Source organism: Platalea leucorodia (assembly GCF_965183815.1).
Source record: "Platalea leucorodia genome assembly, chromosome: 7".
In the NCBI taxonomy this organism is placed as follows: domain Eukaryota; kingdom Metazoa; phylum Chordata; class Aves; order Pelecaniformes; family Threskiornithidae; genus Platalea; species Platalea leucorodia.
Genome location: NC_138829.1, coordinates 71,053,768 through 71,078,195, shown reverse-complemented (window position 1 = coordinate 71,078,195; position 24,428 = coordinate 71,053,768). Strand labels below are relative to the sequence as shown.

Below are 24,428 nucleotides of genomic sequence, written 5' to 3'. Positions count from 1 at the left end.
ATTGGGCTCCAGGCGGTGCTGGGGTAAAAATGACAAAGCTTGTGATTCATGAACAACTCATGCACGTCGGTGCTGGTGTGAGCAATTTGCTGTAGCTATGCTGACAACAATATTGGAGATTAAACTCTAGGTATCAAATCTACAATATACTCTCTTTTTTCTTGTGAACTCCCCAGGATACGCCCATCCCAAGTTTTGTGTTGTCTGGCCGGTGACTCAAAACCTGAATCATTTTCGTCTGCAGGCATGGTATGCATGTGATCATCCTAGCGAGACACCAAACCTTGCTCTCTTGAGGTCAGACTTTATGGTCTCAGGACTGTGCTGTGTTTCACTTAGATAAAAGTTCAATCTTATATTGAGTGACAGATGCATATTTCACCCTGACAAAATCAAAACTGCGCAGCTGTGCATCAGAGGGCCGGTGTTGCTTACAGCTGATGGAGACAATCCTGGAGTCCTGTAGAAAAGACCAGTCCTCTAGGAGCTGTACTTTGCTTACTGTTGAGCTCCTATTTCCTCATGGCTTTTTTAAAATAAGCAGAGAATAAACAGCTCTTACGATGCTCTGATACTTTAAGTCATTCACTGATGTAATTGCAGTCTTGATGTTTGTTATAAAGCGACCACAGTTTCTAAAATTTTATTTTAATGGCGTGTTTACTACAGTCAGGAGAGTCTAACCAGGGTAGATTTTATCGGGCTGAGGGCTCACCTGTATAAAGAAGTTGACGGGCAGGGGTCACGTAGAGTAAGGTCTTTCAAAGATTACTCTGGAATAGCTGAGCAGGGATTGCACGGGATTGTTCTGGAGTACTGTCCTGGTCAGATTCCCCATCTAGACGTTCCCTAAGAAAAGGAACTGGGAGTGACAGAGGATATAAATTTACTATCCTCTTTGTGTTTGGCAAGCATACAGATCATGAGATGTATAAATAGAAGAATTGAACGCAAGTAAAGAGAAGTCATTATGGTGTGTACAAAGAGCGTAGTCAGGCCACATCTGGAGAACTGGGCATGATTCAAAGACCATATTTCAGGAAGGACAGTGAACAATAAGGGATGGATTAGAAGAGGGTATTGTAGAGGGTATGAGGGCTCTAGCTGGTGCCTGCAGTTTTCTTAGACTTGTGCTGCAGTCCCACTGGTTACTCCAAATGAAGTTGGTTTTACTGTAACGGCACCTAAATTGGAGACTTCTAAAGAATTCCAAGGGAATAGAGAAAGTGATATAAACCTCTTCTCCCTAAGCTTCCTAATCCCCGCAGTAATGCTGCTAAAGCACTCGGTGTTTCTGGAGTTGCCATTGTTTACCTGTCGTATCTTTCTCTCTTTTAAAAATAAGGGGTTTTTTTAAGCTTTCATGTGTTGTTTCGTGTGTGTGTATATATATATATAGTTTCTTTTTTATAATTTCTTATGGTATTTTTGCCGCGTTTGTCAGAATAACTGTCCCGATATTGTATCCACATCAGAATTTCTATTAGGCTTAAATCCATTTTGCCTTTCTTAACCCTCTCAGTCAGGTGCAGCTTCTCTTCTTGTATCATAAGCTCCGTTGAGGCGGAATTATACATCGTCAATATTGTCTCCTTTCATCTCAGAAGTACCTGTTTCTCAGAGAGCTTTGGGATTGTGGAAGGTAGAAAGGGCTATGTAAATGAAAGATGGACTGTTGCTAAGGGACAAAAAAATGTGCTATTGACACTTATGGGAAATGGGGACCCTGCTGAGCCGTTGAGTAGCGTGAAGGAGTAAGATGAGAAGGAGAAATGAAGCAAGAACGCTGCTTCTGTCAGACTACCCTTAACAGGCATGAAGCAATATCCCCATTTTGCAGATAAGTGAACTGGGACACTGAGATTGAGCAAACTGGTCGGAGTTTACACAGCTAGTTAATGGTAGGTCTTCTGCCGGTTGGACCACATTCATTTTTTGGCGCAGGATTCTCGGTTTGTATTTCTTTCACAGTGTTCATCATCTGTTTATACCATGCCTCATAAAACTTTCTCTCTGTTTTTTTCATTGATATTTCTAACCCAGTACAGGGTTTTCTCTTTAACGTGCCTTACTGGGTCCTGAAAATGAGAGTCCTAGAAACGCAGGTGGTTTTATCTCTCAAGCCAGCATTGCAGCCTAGTGTGGGTCTTCGCCTGTCCTCAGACTCGGGGTAGAAGATCCAATGCCTGGCAAGCCACATGTGCAAAATCGTAATGGATCAGCCTAGTTTTAGGGATGTACTTGTTGAGATGCTAGCACACACGCTCTTTTTCAAAAGTAGTTGTAGTCATAGTACTAGGAAGCGTTTACAGTTAATATTTACAGATCATTTTCTCAAAGTTCTTTTATTATGATATATAAAATAGGTAGCATAGTTCTACAAACCTAGGCTAAAGCCTCACAGTCACGCCATTTATTTCAAATCTCTGGATCCAGGTTGTGAGACCAATGGCTCTGTGTTGGCCCCTTTCATACAGGCAAGGTCTGACGGCACTGGGATATCTGCAAAGAGCTGGTTCCGATGCATGAGCATCGTAGTTGCTTCTCCTCCTTTTCTCTCTGTTTCTCCATCTAGGAAATGGAAATGAGGACAGTCACCATCTCATAAAAGCACTGATCCCTTTTATGTTGCAAAGTATGCTGCTGCTGCTGCTAAAGATAAAATTTGCCATGTTTTTTGGCAGTTATTAAAATACAAGCCAAGGATATGTTCCCTTGTGCTTACGTTCAATTAAGCACTTGGGGCCAAGCCAGGTTAGTGGCTGTCCAGAAGCCCAAAGGGATATGGAAGTGGGATTAATGACTCAGTAAATACGGGCTCGGTACTAAACCAAGGCCTTTCTCCTACATTTATAGTCATTTGCAATCCTGTATATCACAGCTGGATTCAAACAGAATGGTTCTTACAGATACTTCCTACCTTCTCCCGTCCAACTTCCAGCCCAATTCCACCATTTCCATAGCAAAAGTGAGGCAAAGCATGCCGAACGTTTGCAAGTGCGGGATGAAGACAGGGTTAGTTACCTAGGAATAAGGAGGCGTTTAAGTGTTTGTAGTGACTGTCCGTAGGCTCCTGCTCTTTCTGTGGCAGTGCATCCAGAGGGGTGGTGGTGTAGCTCGCGTCGCCCTGCTGAAGCTGTGAGCTCCGCTGCTTGCGGAACACGAGGTGCTGCAGCAACCTGCACCCCTGAAAAGGGGCAGTGGATTTTGAGAGTGCTTTAAAACTCTGCTTTGGGCTATTTTGATACTTCAGTCAAGCAATGCCTGTTGACACTGAGCTACATGAAGGACCAGACTGCATGCTGTAAGACAACGCATCTCTGATAACGTTCCTGAAGTCCAGGCAAACTGCAGTTTGTTAATTTGAAGGGGACATTTTCTCTGCGAGCAGGTAGACCAAGACCCGGGAGCTCATGTGAGGGCTGTGTGAATCACACAGATCTGTCCAGAAGTGTCCAGTTAGGACAACAGCTCTTCGATGGAGAGATCCAGTTAAGCACTTGCAGAAGACTTAAAGATCTTCTCTCTCTGCTTGAAGCTCTTCCCTCTCCTGCTTTTCCTCCTGTTTTCAATTACAGAATTGCTGTTTAATGTGGATGCAGATACAAGCAACTGTGTTTGATTTTTCTTACTGCTGACAGAGACAAACTGAAAGAGATGCCTGCCTGCTTTATAGCAGAAGCCACGTTATTTTCTTATATGTTCGCAATTATATGCATTGTTTCCTGATCACAAGTCTTTCTCACAATCTATAGCATGACTGTAGTTGGTTATAGAGCCTGACGTGTTTAGATTTGAGTGACTTATATCAGGAACGCTTTGGTTGCCTGTTTTTTTGAGGTGGTTGGGGAGCGGTTGTTTATATTCTGTCAGAATGATTCTGTCTCATTTCATAAAATAAAGGAGAGTTGAGCTTTTCTAGCAGTGGTAGTTCAGCAAGAAGAAAACCGAGCTCCGGGAACTGGCATTGATTCTAGGCGGTGCTCTGTACTCTGAATTGATTGGCAAGAGGGAACCGCATGGCATTGTGTTGCTTGGTAGAATGGGAAACAAAAAACCTAGGAGAGCCTTGAATGCTCCTTGCCATGAAGAATTACAGGACTTTGTGCAAGGTGACAGCTATCCCGATGTCACGGCCAAATTCCAATGTGGGAACTGCAGCTGCAATTGGATGAGGTTTTTACCGGGTCCATTGAAATCAGTGGGATTTGGCTGTTCGCTTCGGTGTAGTCAGGTCATCGCCATGCCTTCAAAATTTTGGCCTTCCAGATCACAGCTCGGTTCGCTGGGATCAGCTATTGTTCTCGCCTCGCAGAACGTTTCTTATGGAATTTATCACACGCCAAACACTGCAAAAGTATGCTGTTGCTGGAGACCAAGACCATTTTTTCTTACTTGGTTTCCTAATACGTTTTTGTAGCGTATTCACAGCAGTTCTGATTTCACGTATGCGGCTTTTTGCGGTATTAAGGGCTTTTAGAAACAATTTCTAACGTATAAAGATGATCGTGAATTTTCTGAGGGCTTTCATTTCTGGTCGGTTTTGCCAAATAATTACTTTTTTCCTGTTGTGCTAATTTGTGTAATGGTCGTGTTCAGTAATGCTCTCCGCTGTTTTAGGTGCAATGCAAACACGATACAGAGAGGGAATCCTTGCCCAGTGAACCTGTTTTATTCTGGCCAAAGGGGGAAATCAATACACATTGTGTTGTCTCATAGACTTTACTAGGTTTATTAAAAAAAAGGGGGGAGGGGGGCACTTTTTCTGTGTCAGTAGTTTACGGTGTATGCCTCTGTCCTAATTTTATTTCTGATTCTTTGCCCGACCTGTCGTGAATACAGCCAGTGCAGTTCTGAAATAAGGGCTTTAGTATCCTGGGCAATTTCCATGAGGAATCCCAGGCCGCAGAATTCGAGTGCTTTCCAGACAAGTCTCCTTGGCCCTTTGCCACTTGTGAGTGGCCCCATCTTAACCTCCAGACACCGTGTAAGTGTTTAAAAGTCATCAAATGGCCGATGAGTTAATCACTAGGAAGTTGTCTCCCAACACGAAGGATTTGGATTAAACTAGAGAAAGCACAGAGAAAATCATTACAGCGAGGTAAAAATGATGGCTAGTCCTTTTTCGTGAATGTAACATGCAAACAGCATGAAGTGTGAAGATAGCATGGGTACTTTAAAAACTATTTGACATAAGGTTTTTAAACATTCCAATCTTAAAATAAAATTCAGGTAAAAGTCTGCATCTGCTTGTATCTTGATATCAAAAGAGCAGAACTTGATGCCAGCCTCTGAATTGGCGCGGGGCATTCAGAGATGGCCCCAGGGTTCTTTACAGAAGTTGCCTTGCTTGGGGACTGGACCGGTTGCCCAGCGCGGGGAAGCCACGCGGAGTTTTGCACAGCCCTGCTCGTGGGAACAGTCCCGTTATAGCCAAAGCTCTCGGCAGGACTGCTGCACCTCTTAAAGCCGAAAGCTGTCCAAGAGTGTGAATAGACTTTTCCCTAGACCTAGCTCAGGCTGTGGAAACATTCTCAGTTGCTATTAAAAAGCATCAAATTACAGACAACAATTTCAAAATCTTTAGGCAAGCAGAATAAATTGAGTTTAAGGAACTGTTTAACTGGAATTTCATCCAGTCGTGACTGCCTTTTAAGATCGTTGGCAGCAAGAGCCCATGAACAGGTTTCATATATTAACTGAGGTAGAATAAATATGCCTTTATTTCCAGCTGCTATTTCAAAAGCTATGGAAATATCAGAAACAAGTTGTTAGCCAGCCGTGCCTTAATCACAGCGCTACAAACGTGCTTTCAATTGGGCTGCTGCGGGGTGTTGCCGCATGCCATTCTAGAGAGGTGGCTTCTTAGCTCCTTGTGCTCTGGAGGTTTGATCTAAGCCATGCTCAAATGAATAGGCTCTCACTAACTTCACCTGGGCTTGGATCCAGTACTTAAAATCTTGGTTAATTAAAAAAAAAATTTTGACCAGAATGCCAGGATACAGCCAGGGATGTGCAGGAAACACAACGGAGCCCACATCAGAGAAAATATTGTAAGAACAGTGGTGTGCATGCCTGAATGGTTCGTTCCTGCACGGTAATTATGTGCTGTTTCACGTTGTTGTTTTGTGGGGAAAACACGTTCTTGAACGTCAGGAAATAAATCGTCAGTTTTAACGTGATTTCAAAGAGAGAGAGAGGGTGTTTTGACATGAATTGATTTATTTCAATTACAGTTTTGCTTACTTAGCTAGCCATGATTAAAACCAGTGTTGCCACAAATAGAAAAATAGAGAAATGTGAATGCCAGATAGAAATAGAAATTGCCCCTGCAGTTTATACCATTATAACACCTTTTGACTGCAGATTTCTTGATTTGCGTGGGAGGAGAGCAGGTACCACCATTTGGGGTACACGTAGTCATCACCATGCAGTTGTCTATGTTATCAAGCAACGTGTTTTTAATTGGTATTAAAGATTAAGTCCTGTTCCTAATTATAATACGAGTGGGCAAAGCTTGACTGCAGATGTCCTTGTGCTTGAATTTGTGATCTGAAGAGCAAAGATGATCCTTTTCCAACTCTGCGCAGTTACTGGAAACCTATCGAAGAGGAACTCAGGATTAGCGTGCCGCAAGACCTAATAATTGTGGGGTCCGTTTCTACTGTGCTGCCCGTTCGGGCACTGCTCTCTGTCTCAAAAGCGGTGTCGAGAGGTGCGTTTTCCCATTCCCAGGCCTGCTGATACCTATCGAGACCTGCCCGTCGTGGGAAGCCTTTCCGAAATCTTATGTAATGAGGGCCTGATTCACACCCCATTGCGATCCCAGGGAGAATCCCCAGTGGCATCATCGGGCTCTGGCACGTGGCCAGGGTCTCGGTAACTTCCTTATTTCTCTCTTGTACATAGAGGATATTCCTCAGCTCTACCAAGGCAGATGAGAACATAAATCTTGTCCGCAACTACCTTCTATGAGTAATTTTTCCAAAAGTAAATAAATCATCCCTGTTTCCTCTTACCCACAGCACCTGGCAAACCGTTAACTGAAAAACTGAGAAAATGTTGTTTCACTTGTGAGCCAACTTAAACCATTCTACAAATCTTTATTTTTAATTCCTTGTCAGAAAACAGAACTCACCGAAACTGGCTGGCAGAGAAAAGGTGCCCCGTTTTTTTTTTTCCTCTGCCTGGCTTAGTAATGTAACTGCCAGTTTCTGTTTTCGCCTCCGTAGAATTATATGCCTCTATTTGAAACTTTTGACAAATCAGTCTATTTTCATTCTCCCTCTGCCATAAATTCAATCCATATGTCTTTCAAACATCCTTTCATAGCTTTAACATGGAAAAGGAAGTGGCTTAGGCTCTGTATAGGAGGCTACAGTGTATTTTAAAGCGAGCTCTTCTAGTTTGCATGCATCGCTTCTGTTAGCTCTTAAAGCCTCGACTTCCTAATTATTCAGGTTACAGAGGGCATTGGCAGAGTTTTCTCCATTAACTAACAGTGATGTACAGTGAAGAAGCACAACGGGATAAATCATTCCCTTATCCTCAAAATATCCAGGAAGTTTTTGATGCGGCCCTTGGCTTTACCACCAAGCAGGATGCAAAGAGGATGTGAAAAGGGTAGGAGAGATCAATTCAGCATAAAATTTCAAAAGAAAACATCAAGACAAAGAAACAAAGCTCCTGCACAATGCGCTGCCGTTCAGCTGGCAGGGTTTTGTTTGACAAGAACACACAGCACCTATGTGACGGGAGGAAGGTATCTCCACATCCACGACTGACCCGGGGTCAGAAGGTGAGGGCAGGAAGGAAACGGGGGTCTAAGCTGAAATGGATTGGCGTGGCTGTGCACGGATCAAAGGTGAAAAATCAGAAATACAGGATGCAGCAGGGTGAGAGCACAGGCAGTGGTGGCTGTAAGTGTCCTCGTCTGAAATCACAGAAAATTTGGGCCAGGGTGTGCTCTTGGAGTTGCGGGATAGATCTGTAATTCAAAATACGGTAGCAACTGAACACAACTGAAAATACGGTAGCAACAAGGATACGGGAGCACTGGCTGAGCGGACTGCAGGAGGCTTTCCAGAGCCCACCTGCACTGTGGATGCAGTGTCACGCTGCGCTTCATCAGATCCACCCCGGGGTGCCAGCGGCGAAGGCAGGTCCGCTCTCCCACCCCAGCCTCAGTCACGTACCCGTGCTCCCCACCTCCCATCAGCTCGAGAGGCCGCATTCCCACCCCTCCCTCTGTGCCACACAGAGCAATCGTGTGGCCAAAGGGCAACAAAGTTCAGCTCACTAATTTGAAGAGAAAGTAGTCAACTAATGGATTTCTGGGAGGAAAGCAGGGGAGGCGATATTTTTTTGGATCTCTGTGATGCACTGACTTGCGTTGTGGCTGCAGATCTGCCATGCTCGACCAGAGATAACGGGTGAAAAAGATGACTGGGGGGAGGTGGCCGACTGCCCCTTTAGAGACTGCCTGCCTCTTGATGTGAAACCGTAGGTCAATTTTTTTGTAGCATCCCCAGTCTTTGCTACCATTCCCAGCCAATTCGCCCAAACGGTCTCTAATTTGCCAGCAGTGTAAACGAGTTGTAGGGATATGTGCAAAGTAGGATGGGGTCCCAATAACAACTACACAAAACTGCTTGCAAGTGCGTCGTTCTGTTCAGTTACGGTGCATTAATGCTCATGTCTGCGAGAAGATAAAATAGGAGGAGTGTGTGTGTGGTAAACGCGTGTGTGCCATGTAATTATCTTTCTAATCTCTCTCTCTCTCTCATAGAGGGGTCATTTATAGAGATGAAAATACAGTCAACCTCCAAACTTGTGGGCGTAGTTTGGCATATCCAAAGGTTCGCACATGTAGAAACCACAGTCTGCACATTTGAAACTGCATGCAGGTTCAAAGAACTGGCAGAGCCCATGGTTTTGTTTTCAGGGTTGCAAAGATTGCAGCTACCATTTACCTTAGATGGACCTGAGGTTATCTTCCACACCTCTGAAAATCAGGCCCTTCTACCTAGCAATCTGCATGCAGCTGTTCAAAAGCAAGCTGTGTGTACACAGCCGAATTGTTGTATAAACAACATTAGAGACTTCACTAAAGCTTTTAATGTAGTTTTATCTCAACTGCAATTTGTTTCTAGTTTTTAAAGGCTGTAGCAACATCCAGCCTTAATCCCTAGAGCCTAGTTTCACTGTTTCACCCATTCCAACGGTATTTACAGCACTGTTTGATTTTGGTTGAACTGTTCAGAAGACCTCAAGTCCCCCAAGAAAGGTGCAAACGTGTTCAAGTTCCCTATCGCTCCGATCAGTAGAGAGACTTGCTTTTCTGCTCCTGTAACTTCACTTGTACCAGGACTGTTCTTTGCTCTTGTCCCCAGGTGTGCTGTCTCTGCCTGCCTACTTCAGCCCATACAACGACGGCTCTGTGTGCAGCGATGGACGGGCTGATGCTTACGCCCAGCTGGAACTCCGAACTTTAGAGCAGTCTCTGTTGGCAACTTGCGTTGGAAGCATCTCTGAACTGAGTAAGTTTCAGATGTAATCGAAGACGGGTTTCTTTCAGTGAAGCAGGAGAGCCAGTCCCTCCGCTGTTGAGGTCAGTGGGAGCGTTGCTATTGTTGACAGCGTGAGCAGTATTTGGCTAACGTTGTGTAAGATTTAATTGTCTCGTGGTGCTGTTTATGAAAATCAGGTTGTTTCAGTAGGCTACTTTATATTTAATTCACCTTGGAGATGCATAAGATGTGGCTTTTCTAGCCTTCTCGTAATTAGCGGTGTTAGTGCCAACAGAAGATGGATGCTTTTGCCTGGATGCCTCTGGAGGCTTTCGTGTGCGTTTGTGGAACGCAGCAGCGGCACCTCCCTCAGATGGCGAAGAGGGTTCTCTTTGTTAGTGCTTGTGCAGTGGAAATGTCAAGGGTGCAGGATATTCAAGGAAAAGCTTTTTGGTTACTTAAAAAACAAAAAATGGAGAAAAAAAAAGTCTGAGAGCACTTTGGTAACAAAAACTTGTTCAAAACCTTCTTTTTTAATGCTAACCAAATGAAATGTTCCATTTCTAGACTACTCACAAAGCCCCTTTAAAGTAAACAAAAATGATTTGTGTTTTCCCGGTCTACTTTTCCCTTGCAACATTTCTGCTGGCATCACTTTCTTAGTCTCCACCATCTGAATGCTAATGAATGTCAGGGCCAGCAAGGAGTTTGTGGGTTTCACCATTTATTTTGCAACCTGCCTTAATTTGAGGTTTTCAAATTCCTTTAACACACCTCTATTTATCCTGGAACACAAGAGAACATTTGTAGCATGGGCCTAAGATTGAATACAGCTTCCTCTCTCTCTTCCCCCATCCCTGCTTTGGCCAACTTGGTCATTACATCTAGTGAATAGATCTCCTGATACAGTTGCCTACTTTTTTTTTTTTTTTTTTAAAATGTTGCTGCATATTGCCAGAAAAATAAAGAGAGTGAGTGTGCAAAGGAGAAGGAACGTTATTCTGAGCTTGAAAATTTGAATTCCAGATGCATTTCTGCTGTAACTGCGCAGACTTCTGTGTTACTACCAACGCTAGAGGATTCACGACACTCTCGTAAAATGTTTAGATGCTGGAGAGCCAGGAGCTACTGAAGTGGAAAGGCAGAGATGTTAGAAGGTTTTTCCGTTCTGAAGTGGGTCCTTAAACTGAATGTACTATGCAACAAACGAGTGGCAGAGCTTTACATTGCAGACTGAGATTTTTAATACTCCCATTGATCTGAACCAGTAATAACGTTGTCCTGTTTAGACATACAGTAGCTCAGTGGGGGTTTCTCCCTAACCTGTGTAAGACCAGAACCCCGTGGGTTCAGCTGGAGGTTGTTTGGCAAATTCAGTGTATTGCTGTTAGATATAAATGAACAAATAAATAACTGCCTAAGAATTTCAGAGGGAGGCGTGACCAATTCCTATGTGGCACGGCTACGCTCAGGGCGCTTTCTCAGGACCCAGCTTTGCGATGGGGCGACTATTTCAGTTCCATCCTTTCCCAGTATTGTAACTGTAGGACACAATAGAGTAACGTTTCCTGTGAGAGCGTTAGGGGGCTGGAAAACATAAAGCAACAGAGGATTCTCCCAAGGAAAAAATAGATCCTAGCTATGTATAGTAATCCATAGTGATCATTCAGCTCACTGGTACGGTAGTCATACTACTGAAAGATGTAGTGTCTGAAGCCTTTATTGCAAAGCTCTTGAGAGTTTGTAATGCACCACAATAAAAGGAGAGTAAACAGGGTGTGCCCAAAGCAAGCTTATTACACAAAAACCAGCTTTATGTGACTGCATGGCTGCTGTCTTGGGGTCATTGCTCTGTGAACTTTTTAAAAATCTGCACTCTTAAAGTCCTTTCCGAGTAGAAACTGTGTAATACAGGTCGCCTGCTTCCAGGCCTCCTCAAGTCCACCGGTGCTCTGACACAGAGGCAGGGTGGCTCGAGTTCAAAGACCAAGAGGACTGAGCGGCCCAGAAAGCTCCTGGATTGAGCTTCTTGCAAGACTCAGGGGCAAATTTCTGGCACAGCTTGTGACAGTCAGCATGATAAAGACTGGCTTTTCAATAACAGAGTCAGGTCTTGTTATTCCGGAGAAACCTTCAGCTAGGGTGAGAATGAGAGAAGCAGGCCCCTAAAAGAAGGGATTTCTGTATTGAACATAAACTCATTAATTTGTCACAAGTGCCTGGGTAGAGTGTCGTAACCCAGTTGAAAGAAATGGGAACAATCTCATAAAATGGGGATGCTGGCGATGAGAGTAAAGTATCTGTAATGGTGTTACCAGCTTTGCCTTGGGAAAGCTGTGCTCCCAGGTTGGGCAGTGGCCGTTTTACAAAGCTATCAGTAGTTTTTGTAGGCAGGCAAGAAACTGGTATACGTGGTCGGAAAGAGGAGAAAACCAGCATTAAAACAGGATAGAAAAATCACTGTAAAGCTGTTGTTCTGAATGTATGGTGACTGAGAGAAGTTTCATTCTATATTTTCTAAGTAAAACTTGTCATTTGAAAGAAAGTTAGATTTCCCATACAACAGCCTGCAAAGTGGCAGCTTGAGACAGCTTACGCCTTTGTGGAGGAAAAAGAATACGTGACCACAAAAGACATTTCTCTTAGCTGCAAGAGATTTTATTTTGTTCAAAAAGCATACTTAAGAGGACTGTGGATGAATAGTAAAGAGACGCTTTTGCATTCTTTCTCTTTGTGCAGGTGATTTGGTATCACGAGCAATGCACCACATGCAGTGCTTGAACACCATCCGCCCAGGAATGAGCCCCATTCGGCAAACCCGGCAGCAGCAACCCATCTCCTGGTCCCCTGACGCTCTCCACACCCTCTACTACTTCCTACGCTGTCCTCAGATGGAGTCCATGGAGAACCCCAACCTTGACCCTCCAAGAATGACCCTGAACAATGAACGGTATGTAGGTCGGTCAACTGTTAGTAGTCAGGGAGTTAGGCTAAGAAGGTCTCCTTTTGTAGAGTAACTGCATGTGCGTGGGCAGCTCAGGCCGCTTTGTGGGATGCTACCTATCAGGCATCAGTTATTCCTGCAGTCAAGCCAGATTATGTTGTCAGCCGTGCCAAGTTTATGAAGCCTTGGAATTGGAACTGGAAAGTGAGCTGTTTTTTTCATGCAATCTTTCCGAGCGAGGCATATACTGTACGCTGCCAACAAGGCTTGTCTAGAGACGCTGCCAAAAGTACATGTGGTTGCCCAAAGCAGTAAAGACCTTACCAAAGAAAATGTTACCTTGTGAATAGCGCCAATTAACAATTGTCATCATTCTTGGGAAAAGCAATGTCGTTTGCTGCGGAGAGGTTTGAAGGGATTTATGAACATCCTTCTTAAGGATTACTTCAGTTGATGCTCTGTGCCTGGTATAGAAAGAAACGTATATAGGAAGCCAATAACTAAACAGAAAATGCAGTGGGTCTCCCTACCTTCTGCCAGCATCACAACTGACTCTGAAAGTAGGCCCATTATTAGAGCGGGTCAGAAATTTTCCAGCGGGATGTTTTTTCTGTTAGAAACCTCCCTGGTTTCCTTCCTGCCCAGCTCCTTGGCAGTCTGCCCGATGGGCTGGTGGCAGCGGAGAGCCGAGGAGCCCTCAGAGCCCTGGCCACAAGCTGAGTTCCTTGACAGGTCAGGCAGCTCCTGCTCTCCTGCTCCTCAGCTCAAAGGCAGACTGATAGCTGGCTGCCTTGCCGTTGCATCCTGCAGGGAGACCCAGGCCTCTCTGGACTTGTTAGGTTTCCCCAGTTTGAAATGCATATCCAATTTTGTATTTATTTCAGAAATCTTGCCTAGGTGGGAAATTCTGGTTTCTGATTAACTCTCTTCAGTATTTACGCTAGCTTACTCTCTGGATTTATTTTAGCCTGCTGGACATCAGGCCAATGGCTCTATCTCAGCCCTTCCCAAAAGCAGCCTGTGGTTGGGAAGTTTCATAGCGTAGTGAGGTGTTGTGGGGCCACATTCACAAAACAAAAAAAGCAAGGTGCTTGCTGGACAGGTGATCAGGGAAAGGAGAACATCTCTGCAGCTTTGTGAATAATGTGGTTTCTTCTTCGCACCTGGGGCTCCACTGTACTGAGCCCCAGCTTCTAAAGTTGGTATGAAATCATGGTAACGTACAAATAATTAATTCTTAAAATTCATTCTAAAAACACATGCAAAAGTTAGCCCTCTCTCTCTCATTCCTATCTTCTGCACGTGTGGGGATTATGGTGCTTTCTCCTCTGCTCCACGCTGCGTAGCCTGTTCAGTTTTCATTGAGACTGAACTGATTGCTCTCAGACTGCACTCTTCAGTCCATGCGTTTCTGATGTTGCAAGTCAGCCCCGTCTCACGCAGACCTGCGCTGGCCTGCCCCAAGCCTGCCTGGCTGATTTCAGCAGCCCTAAAGCCTTCTTGTAGCTGAATTCACCAGCATTGGAGCTGTGGCTGATGGCTTCATGGCCAGAGCTTGGCTAGTCGGGAGTGAGAAGACCTCTTGAAAATGATAGTAGATTGAACTGTCTCCTTGGAAGGCTCTGAATTTTCAGGCCAGGGTGCAGAAAAACATACCGGACAGAAAGCAGCCTCTATAATTTCGGTCACCGTAAGTTACTTTAGGTTAAGGGAAATTTCAAATACGGAGAAAAATATAAAGTTGTCACTCTTAAGCTGCCTGTTCTGCCATAATATTTTGCATGTGGCTGGTCTGTGTAGCTACCTCCACTGGTCACTTGTGTTCGTTTTCTCTTGGCTGCTGAGCCATCTTTCTGTACTTTATTATAGCTTGTAATGGACCGACTTCTTTGAGGTCTCAGTCTGGCGGGAGCTCAACTATTTTACAAAGTAAAAAAGATGGTCTTTCTGTTTGTCTGATCCTCCCCCAAAATCCTTTCAAAAAGAACAATTTGTGAGCAGAACTGTAGCAACAGAGGGAACTGATGTACACATGTGAAAAACCAAGAGGAATTAAGTGAAGTTGAATAAAACAGGATTAGGAAGAGGCATGGCTGCACCACTCGGAGCCCATTGGTGGCTCTGGTTTTTGGGCCCGCTAATCTTAAATCAAATGTCCTACCTAGTGCAAGATGATTTATTTTGCATTTCACGTTTGCACACTGTGCAAAAAAAGAGTTTTCATGGGGCCAGATTCTGTGAAGTTGTACCACCAGTTCCCACACTTGTACAGCTGAAGCTGCTGAACAGCTTCCATCAGAAATGTAGATTAAGCTTTCTATTTTGTGTTGTGTTATTTTCAGTACTCTCAGAATAATGATGTTACTGCAGCTACTTGTTTTGTACACTGAGGATAATAAAGGAGTTAAATCAGGAGTGCAGTTCTCTCTCCAGTTGCTCCCAAACAATGCTCTTCACATGGTTCACTGGAGTTTTTTTGGAATGCAGTCTGCAACTCTATTCTATTTTAAAATCCACACTAGATCCTGTAACAGCTGGTGTAAGGGAAATTTCTGCCATTTTTTTCTGACCAGTACTTAGCTGTAAAGGAAATTAAAGAGGATATATTAAAACAGAGCAAAAACTGACATTAGGGGAAAAAAAAACAGAACATGAGGACTATCAGTTTAAACAATTGGCTTTGAAAAGTTTATGAAACCTGGAAATAAAATTCATACTGCCCGGTATACTAGAACTGAACATCCAACCCTACCTCTCATTTGTTCCAAGATGTATTTGTATATGTCTTACTGTATTGACCTCGGCGCACGTTATTTAGCATAGCCAGTGGGATAAATATTGCTTTATACAGTGCTTTATACAGGAGATAGTTTACTCTTTCCTAGCTTAAGAGGAGAGATGGCTGAGGCTGCGTATGAGATGCCGGACTCATGGCGTGATGGATGAGGGCACTGATTCACCTAATGTGACTTGGCAAAGCTGCGCAGCCCCGTTTTTTTATTCTTTCCTGAGCTGTGCTAAATCAGCTGCAAACTCTGCATTGCTCTTTTGTGCATTTATGCTCTCTCTCTGGAATATACTTGTTATGTGCACTGCAATCCCAATTTGTTTTCTACTGAAAAAAATCTTGGTCACAAACAAGGACAATGACGCTGACCTCTTCTGCGTTTGCTTGTGCTTCAGTTTCTAGGCTGCTGTATAAATCTATCAGTATTGAACACCAATCTGAAATTTAGCAAAGAGAGGCTGTTAGAGCTGCAGACTTGGTAAAAACCACTCTTGGGAAGATCGGTGAGCCACGCTGGAAGGAACATCTAGAGACCTGAGAACCTGCTATCCGTCTTGCTTGGCTTTCTGTTGTCTGTGAGCTTTCTGGGTGTCACGCTGTGATGCAAAGTGCAGTGAAAATCATAACATGTAGGGTCTGGAAGGTCTTTACTGTACTTCACTTCAACGTGAAGGCAAGCATAGAATTCAAGTTCTGAAACCGTGCCTAACGGAGGCTGTCATATGCCATAAAAGGCTTTAAAAAAAAATCTCTCCAAGCTCCTGAACATATCCTGCAGCAAACTGCACAAGGTATGAAAACATACACACTTGCACTTAGGTATGCAAGGCACCCCAATGAACAAAGCCAGTTTAAACTCATATAAGCTATGTGCCTTATCCATGCTAAACAGCCTGGCAAGTGAAGAAGTGAGGTGGGTAAGCTGTAGAGTCCTGCGGGAATGGGGTGGATGTAGTCGTCTCTCTAGAGCTTGGCAGAGAGAGGAGCCTTCTGTTTTGGCCTTCACCACGTGAATGATTTGGGATACCAATATATTGAAACTCTGGAAAGTTTGTGAGTTGGTTATATCTGGTTCTGACACTTACCTCCAGGTAAAGACATTGAAGCAGAAGGAGAGGAGGCAGAATTAGAGAGAAAGCACCCAGGTGTCAGAAGCAAAACATCTGAAACATTTCTACAATGAATGCAGCTGCTTGCTGTACGACCAAGCCATGACCCACTTGGAACCCCAAAATGATGGCATTTGCTGCACGGACAGTAAACCATCTGCTGTTTGGTGTCAAATAGGCCACCTGAGGAAGTGTTTTGCAAATACAGAGTGCCACTTGTGCAATACTTTGGCAAACAAATTAGACCCTGAGGTGAGAACAAGCTGCTTTACTCGGTAAGGATACACCTGACTGCCTGAAGGCTAAGAGCTTGCCTGTGTCATCAGAGAGCACATCTGTCTTTGTTGCTGCAGAAAAGTGTCTCTGCTGGGCAATAAGATTTTTAGAGTTTCTCAGAGATCATAGTCTGTATTGCGTCCGAGGTCAGACAACGTGGTTTTGGACCATGAAGAGTGAGCAGATGCGTGGCGCTCCCTCTCTCTGCTCTCTTTCTGCTCTGGGTTTTTTCCCATTGCTTATGTCAGGCTGGCCGAGCTTGGGAGCACTCCGCAGTGTGAGATCATGTCCCAGAGCAGCAGAGCATGTTTGCTGGGATTGTTTGGGATACTGTGACTTGAGAAGGGCCATCCAAAGGTAAACGAAGTTTCTTTCTCCCTTCTTCACTTTTTCCCAACTGAAATATAAAACTGTTGTCCTATTTTTAATGGTGTGTCGAGGCAAGAATGCTCTGTCAGTGGTACTTATCTTAGGGACTATTTGTCTGCTCCCCATAGAGCACAAATCGAGGTCAATATTATAGTCTCATGCCACAGCTGGGTGGACTAGTCAAGCCTAGGTTAATTGACTTGGCCAGGACAGTGGTCCAGCCTTAAAGCTCGGAACAGACACCATTGACTGCCCTCGCCCTATCTCTTTTTGGTTATCATGTACGTACAGCATTTATTGTAGGAAGGTTAGGATGATCTAATACCTAAGAACAGGCAAAAAAAGTTGGATCCTGCTTCCTTGTGTAGCTGATTATCTGTGTGTCTTTGGTAGGCTGAGCTTCCTCCTCTCCCAGCTACCCTATTTAAAAACCTATAAATTGTGTTTGCCTGTTGTTGATCGTGTTGGTCTGTAGAACGTTCTAAAAGTAATTCCAGGCTTGTCCATCAGGGCCCGTGGATCCGGCCATGTCAGACCTTTCTGAGCTATCCATGTTGCAGACATGCCAAGTTTTACACATTGTCTGAGTGTGCTGGTGCATTATTTTATTCCAAATGTCAATGAGTATAAAACAATTTACATCAGCAGAAGCACACAGACTGTACCCATCTGACTCTGTCGGTGAAAATGCAGTAAAACGCTAGTGAAATTCCAGAGCTGATGTAGGATTTGTCAGCTGCCAACAGTACAATTTGGGGCTTGCCAATTTGATGGAAATTCACAGCTCTTCAGCTGGAAAAGCTGTGGACACTGCAAGAAGCCAACTGCAGTCACACAGGGGGCCACCTCTTAAGAAAAGAGAAGGCTGCTTTCTGTTTTCCATGTGCAGGCATCTAGAAGGCTTCCCTCAGATTCGCTGCTTCTCCAGAGGAGTCTGTTGTGTGATGTGATTTTAAACAAACCTGGGGTCACTCAGTTTCTCCCTTGTCACATGAAATCCTGCAGAAAGGCTGCTGCTCGTTCTTCTTTCAGCTGGATGGGTGCTTTTATCTACAAGGTTCATAAGTGACCTAAAATATTTTTCTGCTTCAAACAGGAGTCCTCCCGTTACATCTGTTACCTCGCGCGATCCAGGGCCCACGGATAAGCATGCAAACCGTATTTTTCAGTAGCGTCAAGCAGGAGAAATGGGCTAGTGCCTGCTCTCCTGTGCCACGTTCGCTGGGCAGGAGGAGGACGGAGCTGAGCTATCTGCTTGGGTTTTCTCTCTGTGGAGTATTTCCAGCAATGCCTGCTCTGAAACATTATTTATTGGGAAAGGATGAAAAATGCATCTGATGCTGCCAGAAGAAAAGATTGTAGCCCTTTCATGCTATTTTTAAGCGCTATTTGCTCAAATGCTATATTCTTCCAATGTTTGAGCTATCGATTTAAATCGTCATTAGCTAGAACACTTGATATTTTTTGTCTTGTGGCGTATAATCCAAATTTACTCTGGCTAGCGTGGAAACCAGAGATGGTTCTAAATGAATGGTTCCTGATACAGTGTCAAATTTCTGTCCAAGCATCCCTTGACTCAGGCAGTGGTGATCAAGTTTGTATCTCGGCCTATTATGCTCTTAGATTCAAATACTCATGCTCAGACCAGACTGAGTAGAGCAGTGGCCTTACAACCTTATTTTATCTTTTACAAAGTATTGTAAAATTCAGTCTGTCCTCAGCTACCTCAGAGACAGGCCACTGACTTCTACCGAGAGAAAGATAATCTCCAAGTAGTTTGTGCATCTGCTTTCCTACAGCACAACTTTCAAGAGCCTTCTGGCGTAGTTTCCCTATCAAGAGTCTTGCAGGGGTTGAAGCAAATAGAGAGCCCCTCTGCTGTGGCTATTTCTAAATCCCCAGTGACCGTCTGATGAAGATGGCGTCCTCATCACATTTTCTAAATTTCATGTTTTGAAGAAGCATTACTTTGATCTTACTTAGTACCTTTTTACGTCATGATCTCTAGGTGCATCATTAGAAATAATGAGAGCCTTCAGCTCTTTCCCTCACGCTTAGCTGCTTTCTTCCCCTGTGTTCAGAAAACGCCTGGCACAACTCAGTGTTCATTCTGAAATTGCTCGAGACAGGAGTGATTTGGTCACATGGATCCCATTTATACAACGATATCAATTCATATTAAAGAGAATACTAACATCCCAGTTATTAATGTGAATTGTCTCCAGAAAGTCTTGCTCTCTGTTGCATGGGTATCCAACTGGCAGAAAAGGAAGGAAAATCAGGAATAACCTGCAGAGCCTGCTGCCGAGACCTGTGTTTGCTTGAGCTGCATCCTCAACATTGCTGAGAAGTATGACTGCTTTCAGAGCTGGCTAAGGCTTTTCAGGACAAATCTTTTCTCCAGATGGATGTTTCCAGACTCTCAGTGATCTGTCATGAGGCTTTTTTCCCCCTCTACTCTTTTTAACTGCAGGTTTATGGAATTTTATTAAGTGCAATAGCTACATCATTGTCTGTCTTTTAGATTTATCTGTGGTCTAGCTTTTCCTAATTCAAATTTAATATATTTATGTCTGAATTCTTTTATTTTACAGCCCTATCCCATTGTTAACATGCCGCATCGGGAACAGAACTTGATACACTTAGTTCAATGAGCTGTGTCTTTGAGAGGGTCTGCAATAAAATAACTTCTGGGACCTCTTGTCTGAGAGATCTTAATATGTTTCTATTCTGCCTACAGCTGCCTCACCAGTCAAGAATAGGTATATAGGAATAATAAAAGCAGACCCTGATTCATTTGTCTTGAGAGAGAATAATGCTGGAATCCTACATTCATGTTTAACAGTACTTAAACCCACTCAGAGTCTCCCTGAAGTCAGCGGGGTGATTACAGAAAGATGTCAGTGAGCATCCAGTCCCACCCCCATGCAACAGTGCCATTGATTCCCCCCCCCCCAAGCTATTTGGATACGAATATACTGATTAAATATAGGGAAACAGAAGGAAGCCTTACATTGAACTCTGCATTTATGGCATTGCTTGTTCAGAGTGGACATAAAAATGTGTCTCTCGTTGTTTTAAAGGAAAAAAAGCTATTTGCTGTCGATGAAAGATTAGTTTGGTAGACTTATTAGAAGAATAAGAAGGCTATAAACAGATAGGAACAGCTTCCTTCACCAACACTAAGGAGAGAAGCTGTTACCCTGTATTTTTTCAGACTTAGACCAATTAATGTCAGACTTAATTGTGATTTTGAGATACTCATTCACAAGGAAGATGGAGCGAATGGCCCTACTTCAGAGGTCAATAAGCTACAATCAACATGTAGCTATTGACTAAAATTAACTGTTCATTGGCAGTGCTGTTCCTGACCGTAGGCAGGATTATGAGTTTGTTGAGCCCATACTAAATAGTTGCAATATATTGAATATCTTCCACAGTTCTGAGAATTGAGAACGTGTATCATTTAATGGGAGGAGTCCGTACCTTTATTACACTTGTGGTGAGCAACTTTCACCTCCCTGCTCTTTATGGTGACATCTCAGCATGTTACAGCAGTAACATCTAGCCAGAAAAAAACCCGAAACAGTTAGAAACTACTGACTTTTTAACAGAGTCAGATCCCGTGCTGGTGGGACTCCTTCTACGTAAGCGCTCCCGGTATCCTAACGGAATGCCTGAAGAGAGATCCAGGATGAAATGTCTGTCCTGTTTATTACTCCGTGTCTGTGTGTCCGTGCATGCTTTGAGCACCATAGCATTGGGTATGTGAAGTGAATTAAAAACAAGTCACATTAAAGTCAATAGGTGACAGACAGTAATGTTTGGGTTCCTGGAAATATTCTTGCCTTTGCCTGGCATCATCTATTGAGGTGTTTTTAAGTCTCGTAATTTTTTTAATTGTTCATTTCTTTATAGTTCAAAGATTGCAAAATTGGAACGTGAGGAGTGACCTTGGCAGTGGTGAAGGGAATTAATTGCAAACCCTGAGGATCAAATTCATCCGAGTGTTAACTGCTGAAACTGGCAATGCAGTCTACTCTGAATTAGCTTCCCCCCCCTTTTATGTTGTTTGTATAAACAAACAATGCTCAAATTTTTTTAACTCCCTGTATCTCACACCTGGGACAGACTAGCCTTTCTCACATATTGCTGGCTGTAAGCAATTTGTAGTGTTGTTGGAGTGTTTCCAGAGTAGCTTGTATGTTCTGATCTTTCTGTATTGGAGCAGGGGTGTGGTACCAACATAGATTATTTAGATTCTCTGCAAAATGGCAAGGAGAAGAATCTTGCTGTATGTGAAATCGAACAGCACAGAGCAGACTTCATGGAGAGGGAAGAGACTGCCTTCCTATGCCAGCCTTGGCACACAGGGAAAGCGTTACAGGTAAAAAAGAGCGTACACAGTAAAACAAAAATTTGATGCTAATGGCTGTATGTGAAGCCGTGTGCCAAAAAGTCAGGCTCTTGGGCTGTCTTGAAACCTTGCTGCTGCTTATGCACTGGTTTCCATGGTCTGAGACGTCTCAGAAGTCACAGATACGAGCATGTAGGGGGACAGGTCACCTGAAAGATCACCAATTTCACGTGGTCCTGGCCAACCTGCTGTAGCTGACCCTCCTTTTGAGCAAGGGGGTTTGAACTAAGCGATCTCCAGGGGTGCCTTCCAACCTCAGCTGTTCTGTGGTTCTAATTACAGTATTTGTCCCTTAAAGTTGTTTTGCATGCGTCAGCCTGGTAACTTCCCAGTCATCGATAGGTATCAATACACTGTCTCCTAGAACTGGCTGTTCAGGTGGACAGCAGGCAGCAGTTGATCCTTACCACCGACCTAGAGAAGTAAGAAGGCATTTGACAGTCTTTGTCCTGTCAATTACAAAACATTTGTTTGAAAAACACTATTTTCTGCTTTCATAGGCATTTTACTGTCGACCTCAGTGCTTGCTGGAAATCCCCAGAAAGAGTGTCTTTGACCTAAGCCATTTCTGGCGAATGTCCCTTATTTGGAAAAATGTTTGAAAACTAGAGAGATGATCTTTGGCTATCCCGTTTAGCAATGAAGAGATGACAGCCACTGTGTGTGTGTGTGCGCGCTACCACCCTGCAATTACTGTAACTACAGCTACAGTAATTACTGTAACTACTGTAAAGATGTCCATGTTAAGTTCTTGGCTTCTGCTCTTAAGTTTCCATCTGTTCAGATAAAAAAGAAGGTGCAAGAAAACGAGAGCCTGGCAACTTAGCTGCTTGGATTCTCAGGGCTGGTACAAACAGAAATCTTCAGTGCCTGTAGGCACCCTATGTTGTGTATTGTTTATTGTTTGCTGGTTTATGATGAGAAGACTAAGCAGCAAGCTAGCATCTAAAATGAAGGAAAAATATTCCAGGGAAACTTAAAACAAAACTGTTACAGCATGTGTTACTAAAAAGGCATTCTAGAAACACAGAAATGAGTAAGACAAGGTCTCCTGGCTTCTTTTTCCTCCTTTCGGACAGTGACTGCCCATTGAAATAGGAGAGGACTGACTGAGAGTCTAAATTTCTCTACTTGACTCTGGCTGGTTTGCTGTCATTTAATATCAGCCCATTTCCGTGTTTTGTAGGCATAGATCCTTAACGACAGTATCGTGATACCAGCGTAATGCTCTTGTAACTAATACAAGTAAAAAGCAGTAACTCTGTAGATGAAAGGTTCTGAGCACATTGCAAAGAACGATGATGGTAACAAGCCAACAAGTTTCTTCTTTTTCAGTAATTGCTGTTTCCAATGGAAGTTAATATTATTTCCTATTGGACTAAATTACAGACATTCACTTGCAGAACGGGCCTGTTTCCTGAGGAAGAAGTGAGCTGGTGCTTTAACAAAGGCCACACTAAATAAAGCCACCCTTCTGAGCTTTTGCTGTGCGGCAGCCAGGGCTGGCAGGTTGGCGGGGTTTTTGCTCTTATTGTTCCTGACATCTTTGTAACAGAGAGCTAAGAGCTAAGCTCTTCTGAAGAGTAAATGTTTCTGGGTATAATTTATGATAATAGCAACAATCCTTCTTTCTCTTTGACCTTGTGGAGATGAGGAACTAAGCTTTCCCCGGGGTAATCCTGGATTGGTATGTCTCTGCTGTGTTTCCTTTTTAAAGATGACCCTGGCAGTTTGCAGTTCCTCGTCCTGTACCTACGAGTGCATGTACTGCCGTGACCTGGTGGTCACTTAGGGAGCTAAACTGTACTGTTTTCATCACGTGTTTTTACAGTAAACGCTGAACTGACTGTTTTAAAAGCATGTTTGCTCTGCAAGGCAAATCTTGTTCAAATGAGGTACGTGTCTGAGCTGATTCAGCTTCGTGGATTCTTCTGGGGCTAAACAACGTTGTGTTGATACAATACAGTGCATGCTGGTCTAACGGGTTTGCTTAGAGAGGCAAGAGACTGAGCTGCGTTTTGTCGTACTGCTTATCAGTGTAAATCTGGAGTGATGCCACTGAAAGGGGTACTTTCAGTCTGGAGTCAAACTACTGGGAACTCCAGTTCCACTGAAGAGTTCGTACCTGAAGTTCCTTCTTCCGTGGATTAGAAAGTATATCATAACGGCTAGAGAATTGAGGGGGAGACAGAAGCTCTAAGTTTTTATTCCTAGGCTTGCTGGAAAACTCTCTGCTGCTGTAAGGAATTCACTCAGCCGTTCCTCACCTCTTTGGCTTCCTTCAGAAATGCAAAAGATCCTTCCAGAGAAACAGGGGGTTCTTCCGAGACAGGTGCTTCAGAATCGGTAGGCTTTTTCAGTAGGAAAGGATGAGTTGTCCATGATACAGTAGTAGAAGATAGTTAAGCTAGTTGAGAGGAATATAAGCACATTAGCATAAAATTATAACAGGTCTAATATAACCTGCTCAGAAGGTATCTTGTTGTAATCATATTGCTTCCAGCATCCAGGCTGTGTGATTAAGAGTCACCTCTGTGCAGCACTGCGCTGTGCCAGGTAGTCAGTGCTCCGCTCCCTGTTGTGGCTGCCAAATTCTTCAGGAAGGATCGCTCTGAAGAGTCGATGCGTTAGAACATCACAGAAACATATGTTCCTTAAATGACTTTCCATCTGGGCATCCCGTTCTTCCTTATACAAGAAGTTACAATAGTTTAATTAACTCACTTTGGAACCTCTTTTAGTCTGCTAAACTGTCTGCGTTGAGACACTCAATATGCTTAAGGGTAAGTGGCCAAACGAACCTAATCTGACTGTACAATTAGAAAGGGTATTTGCCCCAGTATAGCGATGTGTTGTAGTGTTGGCTATGTACAGCTTTATTCACATAGTCAGGGCTCAGAGGTACCTGATGTGAAGAAAGGCAAATCGAAACTAGTTTATTTCTTGGTGCTAGAATTGATGCGTGTTTAACTCTGTCGTTTTTAACATCATTCATCAATGCTTCTGTGGTTTTAGA

The 24,428-nt window shown here is 43.6% G+C and overlaps 1 protein-coding gene across 1 annotated transcript in view; it reads left to right on the top strand.

Moving 5' to 3' along the window:
* ABTB2 (ankyrin repeat and BTB domain containing 2) overlaps nucleotides 1-24,428 on the top strand; it is a gene marked incomplete at its 5' end in the record, with an annotated part of 131,275 nt that overhangs the window by 72,748 nt on the left and 34,099 nt on the right. The window contains 2 exons of the mRNA XM_082317878.1: nucleotides 9,393-9,539; nucleotides 12,249-12,459. Of these exons, the coding sequence (XP_082174004.1) occupies nucleotides 9,393-9,539; nucleotides 12,249-12,459 (358 nt within the window). The remainder of the gene's footprint in view (nucleotides 1-9,392; nucleotides 9,540-12,248; nucleotides 12,460-24,428) is intronic.